This window comes from Cinclus cinclus, chromosome 4 (genome assembly GCF_963662255.1).
Source record: "Cinclus cinclus chromosome 4, bCinCin1.1, whole genome shotgun sequence".
In the NCBI taxonomy this organism is placed as follows: domain Eukaryota; kingdom Metazoa; phylum Chordata; class Aves; order Passeriformes; family Cinclidae; genus Cinclus; species Cinclus cinclus.
Genome location: NC_085049.1, coordinates 71,396,121 through 71,413,330, shown reverse-complemented (window position 1 = coordinate 71,413,330; position 17,210 = coordinate 71,396,121). Strand labels below are relative to the sequence as shown.

The 17,210-nt window shown below is 46.0% G+C and overlaps 1 protein-coding gene across 4 annotated transcripts in view; it reads right to left on the bottom strand.

The window, feature by feature from the left end:
• Nucleotides 1–3,304: 3,304 nt before the first annotated feature.
• TBXAS1 (thromboxane A synthase 1) overlaps nucleotides 3,305–17,210 on the bottom strand; it is a 246,495-nt gene continuing 232,589 nt past the window's right edge. For all 4 annotated transcript variants that reach the window (XM_062492480.1, XM_062492481.1, XM_062492484.1 and 1 more), the window contains 4 exons: nucleotides 10,057–10,145; nucleotides 7,504–7,641; nucleotides 5,432–5,594; nucleotides 3,305–4,824 (listed from right to left, as the gene is read on the bottom strand). In XM_062492480.1, the coding sequence (XP_062348464.1) occupies nucleotides 4,750–4,824; nucleotides 5,432–5,594; nucleotides 7,504–7,641; nucleotides 10,057–10,145 (465 nt within the window). In that variant the 3' untranslated portion in view covers nucleotides 3,305–4,749. The remainder of the gene's footprint in view (nucleotides 4,825–5,431; nucleotides 5,595–7,503; nucleotides 7,642–10,056; nucleotides 10,146–17,210) is intronic.

Sequence of the window (17,210 nt, the reverse complement as noted above, 5' to 3'; positions counted from 1 at the left end):
TTTACAAAGGGATATGAGAAGGTGATCATTGCCTGAAGTATCTCACACAGAGAGGAAATCCTGCAGTTTAATGCCAGGTACGAATAAAAAGTTCCAAATTGCAATTGATGAAGCATAATAATTTCTGCCACCCAACACTGTTTTTCTAGGAATACTATTTTTAAAGTACAAAACTGTAAAGCTTTTTTTTCTATCGGCAGCCTCTTTAAAATTACCATTTTAAACTGACAGCTTTCTGTCATCATTACAAAGACCAGAAGACATATTTAATAGAAGCTTTCCTTTATTAAGCAGCCTTTGCTTCATATCAGCTGTCAAGAGAATGACTAAAACCCTTTTGTAACATAGACGTGCCCAATTTTAAACAAACTCACAGCTCAGCAATGCAAGACAACACACTTGCTGTTTCTGAGGAAAGGAATTATTTAAAATCAGCTTTCTTGTTCCTCCCTAGACCCAACGCTGCTGACTGAAGCATGTTGTACCACAATGTAAAATAGTTACCATTATTTAGTGATACAAAGCTGTGTTTTGCTGTAGCAACTCTAAACATAGTGCAGGAGATGGGGTTTTTTTTGTTGTTATTGTTTTGCTTTTGTTTGGAGGGGTTTTTTTGGTGGTTTTTTTTTGGGGGGGGGGATTTTTTTGGTGGTTTTTTTTTGTGTGGGTTTTTTTTTTGAGATTTTTTTTTTTAATTAATTCTAAACCAGCTCTGCTCAAGATCGGTTTGGGACCATGTTATATAGGTGCACAAACACACTGTGACTGCAGTGATATTACCAGTTTCTGTTTTGGACAGCTGCTGGCAATCTAGTGCCTCGTTCTGGAAGTGTGTGCTTCCAGAGGCTCACTGATGCCTGCCACAGCTCACTCTAGGTGTGTTGCTGAGCTCACACAGCCAGGGTGAGGCTCAGCGCCACTGAGTGTCCTGGTACAATGTCTGCACTGTCTGGGGACTCTATCACCAGCCCTTAGTGAGAAGGAACAAATGGCTTGGGGCTCTTCCTGTATTACTGGAAAGCTGGCAGCCTTTTTCCTGTCTTCTCTAGCTGTCTGTCAGCCTGCATGTAGAACAAGGGTTGATGCACTTCCAGGAATCTGACTTCAAATGCAAAAATAATTTCTCTGTTCCATAGTGCTACAAACTGACATGTGAAAACACATAACACATCCTAACCAGAAGGCTGCAGAACAGTTGAAAGACTCTTAGCACAGACTGTCCATGCTCAATGTGGATGCAGCTGGGAAAGACTCTTGGTTCATCTTCCCAGCCTATAAATGTGACACACCTGCAGCCACTTCGGGACTGTTTTTTTTCCAGTGGCATCAATATTTGAAATTATGTTGGTGGAGAGGCACCTCAATCCATCCCAGTCTTACCAGTTTGATGTTAGTGCCAGCAAGAGATAGATGCACATAGCCTGGAGAGGGTTCATAGATCAGCAGGAGAGCACTGGAAGAGCAGCAGAAAGGAATTACAACCACCCCAATCCAAGTTGAATGCCTTTCTGCAAGTATATGCAGCCTGCAGAATAAAAAATGGGGTTAGAGATGTGCACTCCTGCAGGTCTGTGATCTCACTGTACTCACTCAGATATGGTGGGATGGCTCCCATGACTGGAGTGCTGGAATGGAAATATACAGGGTTTTGAGGTAGGACAGAGATGAGATGTCACCCTCTGTCAGTGACCAGGTGTAGTGCATGGAGCTCCACCTGGGGATGGATGAGGAGCTGACTGAGACCTTACAGGTCAGGATTAAAGGGAAGGACAAGGCATCCAAGAAAGCTTGTTAAAATTCAAAGATCACTTCCTCTGAGATCAGGAGTCATGCATCCCAACAAAGAGGAAGTGAGGCAAAAATACCAGGAGACCTTTTAGTGGATGAATAAGGAGCAAAAAACAAAAGAAAAAGAGAAAAAAGAAATCTACAGAAGGTGGAAGCAAGGTCAGATAGCCTGGGAGGAATACAGAGAAATTGTCTAAGCAGTAATGGATCAGGTTAGGAAAGCTAAAGCAAGCCCTAACAGAAATAAATCTGGTCAGGGATGTCAAAGACAACAAAAAAAAAGCTTCTACTGGTATGTGGATGATAAAAGGAAGACGAGGGAAAACGTGGGCCCTCTCTAGAAGGAAGCAGGAACTCTGGTTACCCAGAGCATGAAGAAGGCTGAGGTACTCCATGACTTCTGCCTCGGTCTTCACTGCTAAGTTCTCCAGCCACAGCACCCAAGCTGCAGAGGCAGAGACTGGGAAGAGTTTATAGGAAATCATGGGTAAGAAAGGGACAAGCTGGATTTAGGCTTGGCTTAATTTGTCAAAAATGAAGCACATGACAACTTTCTAATTCATGTAAGGAATACAAACAAGCCTTTGACAGATGACTTCAGATGCAAACAACTTCCTGCTCATTCAGATAGGTGGGAAGTGTTTAGGCAAGACCCATCCAGCTTTTTGCCAACTGTGTATATAAGCCATACAGTAAATCAGCCTCCAGCACACTATTTTTAGGTGGAAGGGAAATTATGCATAATGTGTAGAAACTAAGGTAAACACTGCATGTTGCTTTTCAAATAAATAACAATCACTCCATCAGCAATTCATATAATCAGTGTTTCTGTGACAGGACACTTCTGTTTAGCATGCCAGAAATGCTCCATGGAAAAAGGAACAATTCAAAGACTTTCCCAGTCAGCACTTCACCACTATTGCCTATACAGATCTGTTTAAAAAAAAAGAATAATATATATATATACATACACACACACACACACATATATATATATATATATAAAAGAGGATGAGACAATCTTTGAGGAACAAGATCCAGTAATTTGATCAGTGTTCAGGCAGTCTGTGGGAAGAAGGCAGCAAAAGATGCTTGCTGGAGAGAAACTCGGGGACCTAGCCAGGCATCAGTGAGCAGATGGCTCCATCCTTGCAGTGAAGCTGAGCAGTCAGTCTCTTCCTCCTGATGCTGCAACACTTCTCTGTGCACACCACCAAGAGAGATTCTGTACCTAAGGAACCTTCAAGCAGACTATGTCAAGCAGGCAGAAGGTCAAGACTTGCAAAGAACCAAAGATGTGTCCTTATTTTTAAAGTGCTGCAAGAATTTTTGTTATATACAAAAATTCTAAAGAAAAAATATAAGAATAAATGAATTTTTAAAAAGGACCAATCCCTTCTCACAGTTCTGGTGCTGTGGCTTAACCCCAGCCAGCAGCTCAGCCCCTCAGAGCTGCTCATTCACACCCCCATAGTGAGAGGCAAGAGAGAATTCTAAGAATAAGAAAACTCATGGATTCAGATAAAGGCAGTTTAATAAGTAAAGGAAAAGCCACACATGAAACAAGCAATACGTTCACCATTTCCCAAGTGCAGGCAGGTGTTCCACCACTCCAGGAAGCAGAGCTCCAGCAGGCTTAACAGTGACTGGGGAAGGCAAGTGCCATCATTTTGAATGTCATTCCCCTTCTTTCTTCTTTTCCTAGTTTTATGTGCTGAGCATGGTGCCATAGGGTATGGAATGTCCCTGTGTTCAGTGGGGATCAGCTGGCCCAGCTGTGTTCCCTCCCAGCTTCTTGTGCAACACTAGCTGTGTGGCAGGTGAAGGCTTTGCAGAGGAGTAGGACAGAGGGAATGTGAGGAGTGGAAGCTACAGCTGTTTTGGCTGGGAGGATGCATGTGCACAGTCATACAGTTTGAACAGATCTGTGGGGCTGCTGCAGCTGGCAGTCAGACAAGTTCCTTCCTGAGGGGGGTGAAGCACTTGGGACATGACCTGCTCCAGTGTCAGAGAAGGAGTCAAGAGCGCTGCTGGGTCTGATGATCCTGGATCCTACTCTTTTGCCAGTAGCTCTAGTGCATGCATGCTCTTAATCTCCTTGATTCAAGGATTTAGACAGGGATGGTGCCAACTGCAATACTTGGAAAGGACATGCCTCCCCATGAAGCAGATGTGCTGCCAACACCTTCTGATTACCTTTAAATTTCCCCCAGTCCTTCTGCTTGCTTTGAATTCATGTCTTCTTTGTCGTCACCCTTCCAACAGCAGTTCAGCAGCCAGCAGAATGGCTGTCACCTCCTTTATTTGGTCTTAGCTGCTGGAACTTTATTGGTAAGCCAGGGAACTCTTTGCTCTTCTGTCATGTCGATGGAACGTGCCAAGTGCAAATTGTTAATCTAAGTGTATTTAAAATCACTTCAGAGCATGAAGAAGGTGCAATTTCTCTGGCTTTACAGACACAGGTAGAGATTAAGCATTGTACAGGAGCCTCAGCTTTGATAGTTATTGGAGTTCATGAAAAAATCCGATGTACTGCATCCCAGGTCTTCTGCTGTAATTGTGGTGCCTTTGGGGCTTTCTCTAGGGACTCACAAGTACATGAGAAGGATATAACATACAATGAATTGAAATTAAAATCTACTGTAAATTGTGAAAATTGAGCATGAGGAAAACATTCTCATAGATAAGTGAAAAGAAGTGTCATGCAGAAAAGCAAATGAAAGTGGAATGCTTCTTTACAGATGCTATTCACAGCAATTTGAAAACCTCCAAAAAAGACTGTGGAGCCCATTTTAAAAAGTGACTGGAGGCTGTCCCACAGGAGGGCAGTGAGGACACACCTACTGATCATCAGTGGGACTTAGGCTCCTACCTGTCCTTGGAGTGTTGAACAATAATTATACCCAGTGAGTCACTAACAAAGGCGCTCACTCCAGAAAGCTTCAGGATGTACATTTCCTTTTAGCGAGATTCCAGCATAATGTAGACTCCATTTTTTGGTCCAAGTGTGGCTTTTGATTTGAGCTGCAAAGGGATCTGAAAGAGGAAAGAGCATCTTATGTGCAGTTGTATGTGTTTGTTTATGTGTGTATGAAACCCCCACATACAGACAGTCATTTCTGCTGGAGGACCAGCTCATACCAGGATTACTGTGGAAGCTGTAAAGTACTTGTTTTACAGTCAGCTGTGGTGGTATAGTATTAAATAGAATTTACAGCCAGAGGCTGAGGCAGTGGTTACCCAGGAATGCTGTAGTCTTGAACAGAAAGAAATTAACTCTGTAAACTCTAGAGCTGGGTGAAATGTCCATAAAAATAGGTATATACTAAAGTGCTGAGATCCTGTGAAATACGTACACACGTTCTCACCCTCTGTGAATTATGACATTTTGCCTGTGGTCTTGCCATACTGCTCTCCACTAAGACAGGGCTGTGTAACAGTTCCTTTCTTAGAAAAATTATATATCTGAAATCACATTTTGCTTAAAACCTGCAGTCCATGCCTTGTCTCTCCTTATTATGGAAGTGACTCTAGCAGTTTTCTCAAATGAAGAGAAGTCACAAAGGCAAATCAGTTGTCCTGCCTAAGACACACTGTCAGCTTCCTCAATAAGTGTGATCTTTAAGCCTCTGCATGTACAAACCTCAGTCTCTGGACAGGTCTTGAATTGAAACTTCTGCAAAATCCTCAGCAGAGTCATTTTTGTCTCCAATAAACCCATTTTCACGCCGATGCAGCCACGGGGTCCTGCCCCAAAGGGCAGGTATGCAAAGGGATGTTGTTCCTTCTTGGCCTCCTCTGTAAACCTAGAAGGTGCAGAGATGGAAACCAGTTCAAGAAATGCTTTTTGCTCTTGATTCCACGTTTTTCATTTAAATCTCAAAAGCAGGTTATTTCAGTTGATCTTAGTGGACAGGTCAAGGGGATTATTGATAGATTATGTCCTGACATCCTAAGTAAAAAGATAATTGGTTTATGGCCATTAGCCTTTGTCAGCAGGTGATTTCAGGAGAGGACATTGCAACATGAGTTTTACTTCCAATCTATATGTAATGAAAATCTCTCATCTCTTTGGATTCAGTTTCCAAGAACTTTAGACTGCTAAGGTCCAGAAAACTCATGCAGGGGAGAAAGAGATGGTAATACAAGCTATTTGGAGCTTTGGAAAAAAAAATTGTGTATTTCCACTAATTCCATTCCCATCCTTAGATAAGCTAAATAAGATTGAGCCACTACTCCAAAAAGTACTGTAGAGGCCCCTAATTTGAGATGGAAGGATCATTAACTCATGCCCTAAGCACTGTTGCATATCCCATGCAAACAGGTTCAGACAATTCTTGCCTTGCTTACCTCCATATATCATTCTGGTAAATTCAAAGTCTCCCTTGTTTTACTCCTACAGTGAATTTAAAATTAAATATTGGTAGGGGGGAGAGGTGGGGGGAGAAGGCTGTAGCTGAATTATTTTATTTTTTGTTTTGCTCTTATTTTATAATTCTTGCTAACATTACCAACTATACAGGCTGAGCAGAGTGTTAGTAATTACGGATCATTCCTCAGGAAAGGTTCAAAAGGGAATTAATCTCAGATTCATGACAAACAGCACTGTGTGAGTCAAGGGGACTGCAGCTCCCACTAATCATTTCACCCTTTCATACTACCACTGAAGCAGTGAATATACAATTATGAAACCATTTCTAGATAAGCATCGCTAAAAATACCCCCCCAGACTTCCAGTTACTGCTAAGATTCCTCTCCAGCAAAATCTCTGGGCTTCTCTAACCCTGGCATTGCTCTTCCTTGTGGCCAAAAGATTCTGATGGAGCCTATGCCTAGATTTGTTCCAGAAGGAGAATTAGGCAAACCCACCTACACCACACGTGTGTTTTCTTACTGGCTAAGATGGTTCTGGGCTGCCTGCCTCACACCCAGTTGTTCATGGAGCAGGCACTTCTTTTCTTAGTAAACTTTTGAATGTAGTGGTAGCTTAAAGTACATCTGCCCACAGAACAGTTTAAAAATATAGCTGCCCACAAAACTAAATTGTGCTTCCACACAGCACCACATCAGCTGAAACCCTCCCTGTAAGCTCAGCCCAGCACCTGTAACACAGGGCATGTACAAAACCACAGCTTAACAGGGCTTTCCCCACGCACTGAAGATACAAATGCTCCATGTGAAACTGTCTTGCCAAGCAAGAACCAAGGATCCCAGCTTACAGACTGAGAGCAAATTCCCAGTGGGAGATGGGGAATGTTCCCCACTCACAGAGTACCCACGCTGCTATGTTTCAGGTGAAAAGGGTGCTCTAAACCAGTGAGGAGCAGGGTGAGTTTGCCAGGCACAGCCAAACCGGTGAATATACTGTCCCACTTCAGAATTTCTGCACCCAGAAGCAACATTATTCACAGTATCTGATTTGGAAATAGGTCTGAAAACCTCTGCCACAGTTCAACTGTGACCTAACCTTGCACCTTCTGTGGGATACACCATTATCATCACTTGTCTGATTTACTAGAACAGAGACAATTTGTTTTTATGATCTAAATAAAACTGTGCTCCCCTTGGTGGAAATGCTCTTTGGATAAAAAGTGGCTGACTGTGGCTGTGAACGAGCAGCAGAATCTGGTGCCTGCACTGGACAGGTTGGAATTCTGTGCCCACAGGTCCAAGTCAGGACTTCAACCTAAGGATGAAAAGCATTACTCCACATACCTCTCAGGAATGAACTTCTCAGGTTCTGGCCAAAACTCAGGGTTGTGGTGAAGGTGTCCAACTGCAGTTTCAATGATAGCTCCAGCTGGAATACGCTGCCCCAGGACTACACAGTCTTTAGCTGCTTCCCTAGTGAATCTGCAACAACATCATGCATCCCAGATGATTAATAAAGGTTAAAAACACAGCAGGAGAGATCTATAAAAGTATCTGTCTTCATCTGACCAAACAATTTCTGGGGTAACACCTTCTCATAGATAATACAACAGTTGCTGACCCCATTGTCTTCTCAGGTTATAATCATCTCCACTTAGAAGTCCATAGCTCCAAGCCCAGGTGGTTGACTTTTGCCCTTTTCAGAGGAAAGCATTTCTGGCTGTGTACTGTTTTCCAAAGCATTAACTGCTTAACTGCAATTGTATTGTTTATGTTGGGTTTAGACTCATTTTTTATTAAAACTGCTGATTAAATGTGTCAGTCATCTCTAATAACAGATAGAAAGAGTATGCTGGTTTGCTCTTCCAGGAAAAAAAAAAAAAGACAGTAAATACAGCTTTGAGTTTTGTTTCTTTGAGAAGCTCCCCCCTGTTGGTGCAACTGAACTTAGTACATGAAACTTAGCAAGGGGTGGTTCTAATATTAGGGCTGAGTGTTCTGTTGCTGCTGCTACTCTGGAAATACAAGCAATTTACAAGCCTTGGAAAACCACATTTCACATATCTTCATCAAAGACAGGCATGAACTCTGCAGTTATCTCCCCTTCCCCAGTGGTGATAGGTGACAGAGGTGTCTTTAGGAATCTCATCATGACAAGACTGAGAAAAGCCACCTGCCAAAGCTCAGCTCATCTCTTAAAAAAGATTGTGTGTGGGTGTGCATTTGTCATGGTAGGTTCTGTTCCAGATCTTTTGGTGTTTGGGTGGTCACTACAGATCCCAGATCAGCCCAGACCCAGGTGGATGTCCTGCTGTCTCAGTCTGGGAACTATTCCCTGCCACCATCTGCAAGCACAGGGGTGAGTCAATGTGCAGGAGCTTCCTTTGAATCTTCCCACACTGCTTAAAAAGTTGAACAAAGATTTCAGCTTCAGGGCTGTCAGTTTGGTATCATCACAGAAACACATTCTTTTCTTGTTGTCATCCATCTCCCTTTCTAATAGATAAATAAATAACAGAGGCTCCAAACCTGGACAAAACACTGGCATGCAAAAGAACAAAAAAAAAAAAAGAAAAAAAAGCACTGACAAGCTATCCTTCTTATCCTTACATGAATTTGGTGATAATGGAAACATGAATTCTGGGAGTAAGTTCATTTAGAAAAATGAAACCAATTCATTTTATAACAGACTTGGCTGCTACTGACTTTTCCCTTAAATCAGCATTATCCTTGTCATAGGCAATTAACATCTTTCAGCGGCCTTGGGATGTCCTATCCATTCCACATCCATCAGAGTAAAAGCCAGATCAATAAACAGCACTGACAACACCAAACAAAACTTCAGAAGAAATTTGTTCCATTCTCATTCTGTCTCCCATCTGACAAACATAGATTGTTTCCCAGTGATACAGCCCAAACTCAAAGATCCCCATCACTTTAACCAAAACCAATTTCCACTTGTACCCCAAGTATAATATAGTAAATCCCCATCTTCTCATCCAGGAGCAGCTCTCCTTGATATTTACTCTCTGAAAAATCCTGCAAATGCCCACGAAAAAAATCTTGATTTCCAGTCTTGGTGAACATATAGAAAAGAATATGATTTTAAGCTTTTTTTTTTGTTTTGTTTTAAGATGCTTGCAGTCATGGGTTAAATTTTTCAAAAGCTCTCATAGCAAGCTCAGCTTTGGCTTCTTTCCAGTCATCTGATTTTTTCCCTGAGCTTCATGAGAAGGACTGCAACTGGCTGATCACTTTGAAAAATTGTATTTCTTAATATTTGTATCTATGCTTGTAACAACTTGGAGCTTTAACAGTCAAACAGTTTTCTAATTTCTTTTTTCCCTTGTTTTCAGTTCATCAATATAGTAGAATAAGTCATGTGTGATTTGGAACAAAACATTCAAAAGTTCATGGATGTTACCATTACTTTAGCTCTATCAGTATAAGGCAGTGCTAAGTGCAAACAGGCCAAAGTTAAACACACATGGAAAATACAGCTTTCAGACTGTGCAACCCTTCCGTGGATCAGGGCCATAATAACCAACAGGGTAGGGGTGGGCTTTAGTGAAAACCCCCAAAGCCTGAGGCACATGGAAGCAGCAATCTCTGGCTTTCTAAGGCCAGACCTGCTCCAAAATGGCTCCATCCTCTAAGTTTGGGGGACACAAAGAATGGTGAGGAAGCACCCTTGGCCAACTCACTGTAAAAATGTGCTTTAGAAATACCAGAATTATCCAGTTTTCCTTCAACAGGCCGCATTATATCTTTCAAATGCACAAAGCAGTAATGATGTTGGCACAGAGACTGAGAGACCATTGGTCTTCCAGCAGCAGATTTCCATTTTATAGAGCCTGGGAGCTATCCTGTATAATCAGAAGAGAAAAAAAAAGATACCTGAAGGCAGGTGGGTACATGCGCAGTGTCTCTGCAATCACCATGTCCAGATAAGGGAGTTCTTGTACATTTTGGTAATCAGGGACCATCTGAAAGAGCAGAACAAAAGGAACAATTACGTTTTCTCACATGCAAGTGCCAAACTCATCTCAGATTAGCTTTTAAATCATCTATTTTTTAGTGGGCATCTTTCCTGTAGAAGAACTCGATGTCTCATCTAAAACAGTAAATGATAAAATTATACAAAAATGTGGGCAGTAATTAAATGTGTGTGCAACTTTCCTTTCATCATCAAAACGCTTTGGTGCGCAGCCCAGCTGAAGGTATAATAATAAATCAGCTTGCTAGGAAGTATTAAAAACAGGTCATTACAGAGAGTATCAGTAGCTATAACAGAGCTATTGTTTTACCAAAATCTGCACAGGACCCTTGTTTCTTCCCAAGGGCAAGAGCACAGCTCACACTTTGTTCACAAGAAACAGCAAGTCCTTCAGTTGCTCCTGTTAATGTTGGAACAACCCCTCTGCACTTTCCCAGCTATAGAAATAAAGCCACGTGTTGGTGCTGTGATGCCTGTGGAGGGGTGGAGGTGGCACTGGAAGATGCTGGAACCCCAATGAGGAGCAGCACACAGTGGCAAATTGCTCTGCCAAGAGGTGAGATGCCAAAGTATAGCTCAAATCCCAGCTGGCAGGACTGCAATGAGCAGAGAAACCTGTGTCCTCCAGCCCTTGCTTAATGCTGCTTCATTTTTCACGATGGTCAATGCCTGAGCCCACATCTTCACAATCCTACAAAGGCGTCCAGCCCTTTGGTGGGCACTAAAACCCCAACAGGGCTGTAGCTCAGAAGGCTTTGCCCTCTGACTGGCAAGAAACAGACAACGAGAGACACCAAACAGCAGCACTGTGTTGAGGGTTAGTTCTTTCTTTTTTTTCCCCTCTGTGGAATTTTCCCCATTGTCATGCTAAGATACCTGTTGACTGGGCCCTGGTGACAAGGGGGAGGGGACGGGAGGGAAGAAGCCCCGCGAGATTCAAACAGCCAGAAGAGGAAGCGGAAGGCTGGGCCTCGGCCCATTTCCCCCGCGGAGTTCGGACGAGAAGGACGATCGCCGTCTGTGTCCCATCCCAGCGTCGGGAAACCACCATCGGACCCTGCCCGGCTGTCTTCTCGCTGTGAACTACCACCATCCAGCACTCTGCTGATCACCGGGACCCACACCGTGAGCGGAGAGCTCTCTCTCCATCTCTCTCTCCCCCTGGGACAGCGCTGCCATCACCCCCAGCCCTCCTGCGGCTCTGCGGGACCCGCCCGCCCCCAGCACCGGGAACTGCAGCTCAGGGAAAAGGTGCCTGCAGCCAAAAAACACTGGGACTGAGTTACTGTTCTGGTTGTGGGTAATTTCATAGCTGTTGTTGTTCTTGTTTGTCTTGTTCGATATACTTGTAAAGAACTGTTATTCCTACCCCCATATCTTTACCTGAGAGCTCTCTTAATTCCAAAATTATAATAATCGGAAGAATCACATTTTCTTTCAGTCCAAGGGGAAGCTTCTGCTTTCCTTGGCAAACACGTGTCCTTCAAACCAGGACAGATTTTGGCCACCCAACGTGGGGCCCGAGGGCATTGAGAGAAAAGGGTGAAAAAGGAATAACAGTTCTTGAGTTACCTCAGTTTTGTGTTAGGTGGCATCATGTTGTCCAGCTTACCGTGGTTTGGGCTCCATGTGGCCACAGCTTTATCTCTCCCATTTGCAATCCCTTACTTGAACATGGGTCCTCTAACTCAGGCTGCTGTAACTATTATCCAGTTCCTTTTGTGGGCTGATAACGTGAGAAATTCATGGATTTTTAACTTCCTCTGGAAGGTGGGCACATGGATTCGGAGCTATCACACTCTAACTGTATGTTTTTGGGGCTACTTTAATAATGGTACATACTGTGAGGATATGACACCAGGGAAAATTTTGTCCCAACCCCTTACACAGTTTTTTGGGTCTGCTCCACCAGCTTTTGAGGGGTTCAAATCTCTTCTAAGCAGTAATGATATCATACAGTGGCTGACATTGCTAATAGGCCTTGTAAACCTGTTCTATTTAACATTCCGAGATGAGGGGAGATTGACTTGGATGACAACCCTGATACGTCCCCCAAGGAATAGGGATCCTGCCCCAGAGCCTGGCCCTGCCCCAGAGCCTGGCTCTGCCCCAGAGACTAAGGACTCTGCCCCAGAGCCTGACCCTGCCCCTGCCCCAGAGACTAAGGATTCTCCCCCAGAGACTAAGGATTCTGTCCCAGAGCCTGACTCTGCCCCTGTCCCAGAGACTAAGGATTCTGCCCCAGAGACTAAGGATTCTGCCCCAGAGGTTAAGGATGTTGCCCCTGAGCCTGATTCTGCCCCAGAGCTCACCTCAGAAAGGAACCATCCAGAGTGGGTGGGGTTTCTAGTGAAGGAGATGGGCCAAATGCTGAAGGAGTACCTTTCCCCACCTCTCGAGAAACTCTCCCTCTGCCTTAAAGAGGGAGAGCCTGATGGTGCAGCAGTGGAACCCACAAATGTTACATCTCTCCAGGCTCCAGCTGAACTGCAAGGGCACTCACAGCCAGCAGCAGTTGCCCCCGTGGAAACTAGAAAGTCTAAGGTGAAAACAAAGCACCTAGAAATAATGATCAGAAAGCAGGGCCCTCACAACCAGCAGGGGAGCCAGAGGTTGAGATCGTCACAGAGTCCCTGTCGTACGAGAGTCTCCGTAATCTGCGTAAAGATGTTGTACGAAGGGGCCGTGAGGCTTTTACAACGTGGTTACTGCGGGTCTGGGACCTTATGGGTACAGGTGTGCAGCTGGATGGTACTGAGGCAAGGAATTTGGGACCCCTAACCCAGGACTCAGGTGTGGATCACATATTCATAAGGGAACCAGGCCCCCTTTCCCTCTGGGAGCGGCTTTTAATGAGTGTAAGAGAGAGGTTTGTCCATAGAGAGAGAATGCAGGAGCACCACCATAGAATGCGCTGGAAGACCGCTGAGGAGGGGATCCAACAGCTGAGAGAAGTGGCAGTACTGGAGATACTCTTTGGGAGGGGTGGACAACATGACAATGACCCCGACAAGGTCAGGTTCACAGGGCAGATGTTGTGGAATCTGGCACACCTGGGGCCATCTCAATACACCACATTCATTGCAGCCATTAATGCTGACACCAACCACGAGACAGTGGGTTCTGTTGCCGATAAGCTCAGAAATTTTGAGAGTATAATGAATGGCCCAATGCAGGCTCAGGTCTCTGCCGTGATTAGGGAACTCAGAGAGGAGTTCAAGGCGGAGATAAGAGGGGTGAGGGAGGAGATGAGGAAGGTCAGTGCAGCACCAGTGCGAGTCACAGATCCCAGAGTTAGAGCCCAACGTCCCCCAGCTAGGGAGAGAGGATACACCCCACGAGCTGACCTGTGGTTCTTTCTGTGTGACCATGGGGAAGACATGAGGAGGTGGGATGGGAAACCCACTTCTGCCCTGGCAGCACGGGTGCGTCAACTCAGGGAGGGAAACACTAACCAAAGGAGCTCCACTAAAGTGAAGGTAGCCTCAACTTCCCATAACCAAGATGCAGGGTATTACAAAAGGGAGGATGATTTGTCAGATCCCCTTGAGGGAACCGCCAACATGTATGCCCTGGAAGGAAATAATAACCAGTGCTAGAGGGGCCCTGCCTCTAGCCAGGGAGAGGCACGGGAAAACCGGGTCTTTTGGACGGTGTGGATCTGATGGCCTGGCACATCAGAGCCACAAAAACATAGGGCATTAGTTGACACTGGTTCACAGGTCACCCTAATACCATCAGAACATGTTGGGGAAGAGCCTGTTTCTATTGCTGGGGTGACAGGGGGATCACAGGAATTGACTTTGCTGGAGGCTGAGGTGAGCCTGACTGGGAAAGAGTGGCAGAAGCATCCAATTGTGACTGGCCCAGAGGCACCGTGTATTCTAGGCATAGACTTCCTGAGGAATGGCTATTACAAAGACCCAAAGGGACTCAGGTGGGCTTTTGGAATAGCTGCTGTAGAGGCAGAAAACATTAAGCAATTGAACACCTTGCTTGGACTGTCAGAGAACCCATCTGTAGTGGGACTCCTGAAGGTGAAGGAGCAGCAAGTGCCAATTGCCACCTCGAGAGTGCACCACAGGCAGTACAGGACAAATCGAGATGCCGTGATCCCCATCCACAAGATGATCTGTGAGCTGGAGGGCCAAGGGATGGTCAGCAAAACCCACTCACCCTTCAACAGCCCCATCTGGCCTGTGCGCAAGTCTGACGGAGAATGGAGATTGACTGTGGACTATCGTGCATTGAATGAAGTGACTCCACCGCTGAGCGCTGCCGTGCCGGACATGCTGGAACTCCAGTACGAGCTGGAGTCCAAGGTAGCAAAGTGGTACGCCACCATTGATATTGCCAATGCATTTTTCTCCATTCCTCTGGCAGCAGAGTGCAAGCCTCAGTTTGCTTTCACCTGGAGGGGCGTGCAGTACACCTGGAACCGACTGCCCCAGGGGTGGAAACACAGCCCCACCATCTGCCATGGACTGATCCAGGCTGCACTGGAAAAGGGTGAAGCTCCAGAACATCTGCAATACATTGATGACATCATTGTGTGGGGGAACACGGCAATGGAAGTATTTGAGAAAGGAGAAAAGATCATCCAGATTCTGCTGGGAGCCGGTTTCGCCATCAAGAGGAGCAAAGTCCTCTCCTGCCAGAGAGATCCAGTTCCTGGGAGTAAAGTGGCAAGACGGGCGGCGCCAAATCCCCACTGAGGTCATCAATAAGATCACCGCGATGTCTCCACCAACCAACAAGAAGGAAACACAAGCTTTCCTAGGTGCCATAGGCTTTTGGAGAATGCACATTCCTGAGTACAGCCAGATCGTGAGCCCTCTCTACCTGGTCACCTGGAAGAAGAACAAATTCCACTGGGGCCCTGAGCAGCAGCAAGCCTTTGCCCAGATCAAGCAGGAGATCGCTCATGCTGTAGCCCTCGGCCCAGTCAGGACAGGACCAGAGGTGAAGAATGTGCTCTACTCTGCAGCCGGGAACAAGGGCTTGTCCTGGAGCCTTTGGCAGAAGGTACCTGGTGAGACCCGAGGCCGACCTCTGGGATTCTGGAGCCGAAGTTACAGAGGGTCTGAAGCCAACTACACCCCAACAGAGAAGGAGATCTTGGCCACTTATGAAGGAGTTCAAGCTGCCTCAGAGGTGATTGGCACAGAAGCACAGCTCCTCCTGGCACCCCGACTACCAGTGCTGGGGTGGATGTTTAAAGGGAAGGTCCCCTCTACCCACCACACCACCGATGCCACATGGAGCAAGTGGATTGCCCTCATCACACAGCGCGCTCGTATCGGAAACCCAAATCGCCCTGGGATTTTGGAAATAATTACAAACTGGCCAGAAGGTGAAAATTTTGGTCTTGCCGATGAAGAGGAGCAAGAACAAGTGACCCGGGCTGATGAAGCCCCGCCATACAACCAACTGCCAGCAGATGAAACTCGCTACGCTCTTTTCACTGACGGTTCCTGTCGCATCGTGGGGATGAACCGGAAGTGGAAAGCAGCCGTATGGAGCCCCACACGACAGGTTGCACAAGCTACTGAAGGAGAAGGTGGATCAAGTCAACTTGCTGAACTCAAAGCCGTTCAGCTGGCCCTAGACATTGCTGAAAGAGAGATGTGGCCAAAGCTTTACCTTTACACTGATTCATGGATGGTAGCCAATGCTCTGTGGGGCTGGCTGGAAAGATGGAAAAAAGCTAACTGTCAACGTAGGGGAAAACCAATCTGGGCTGCTGATGAGTGGAAAGACATTGCCAGTCGGGTAGAGAAGCTACCCGTAAAGGTCCATCATGTAGATGCCCATGTCCCCAAAAGTCGGGCTAATGAGGAGCACCGACACAATGAGCAAGTAGATCAGGCTGCAAGGATAGAGGTGTCACAGATAGACTTAGACTGGCAACACAAAGGAGAGTTGTTTCTGGCTCGATGGGCCCACGATGCCTCAGGTCACCAAGGCAGAGATGCTACCTATAAGTGGGCACGAGACCGAGGGGTGGATCTCACCATGGACAGTATTTCCCAGGTTATCCATGACTGTGAGACGTGTGCTGCCATCAAGCAAGCCAAGCGAGTGAAGCCCCTCTGGTATGGGGGGCGGTGGTCCAAATATAAGTATGGGGAGGCCTGGCAGATTGACTACATCACACTGCCTCAGACACGCCAAGGCAAGCGCTACGTGCTGACCATGGTAGAAGCCACCACTGGATGGTTGGAAACCTACCCTGTGCCTCATGCCACTGCCCGCAACACCATCCTGGGCCTGGAAAAACAAGTCCTTTGGAGACATGGTACCCCTGAGAGAATTGAGTCAGACAATGGGACTCATTTCAAGAACAGCCTCATAAACACCTGGGCCAGAGAACACGGCATCGAGTGGGTGTACCACATTCCTTATCACGCACCAGCGGCTGGGAAAGTGGAACGGTGCAATGGGCTGCTTAAAACCACCTTGAAGGCACTGGGTGGGGGGACTTTCAAAAACTGGGAGATTAATCTACCAAAGGCCACATGGTTAGTGAACACCCGAGGTTCCACTAATCGAGCAGGCCCTGCCCAGTCTGAGCCCTTGAGAACACCAGATGGGGACAAGGTTCCAGTGGTGCACATGAGAGGTATGCTAGGAAAAACTGTCTGGGTGAACCCTGCCTCCAGCAAAGACAATCCAATTCGGGGGGTGGTTTTTGCTCAAGGGCCAGGGTGTACCTGGTGGATCATGCAAAGGGATGGAAAGACCAGATGCATACCCCAAGGAGACCTTGTTTTAGGGTGAACTACCTACAATACTGTGCCTGTATCTGTAACTGTATGGATGTCTATAATTTGAAGATTTTTAATTTGATTTGGCATGATGGTAGGGGAAAATTCGGGGTGGATAATGTTGAGGATTAGTTCTTTCTTTTTTTTTCCCTCTGTGGAATTTTCCCCATTGTCATGCTAAGATACCTGTTGACTGGGCCCTGGTGACAAAGGGGAGGGGACGGGAGGGAAGAAGCCCCGCGAGATTCAAACAGCCAGAAGAGGAAGCGGAAGGCTGGGCCTCGGCC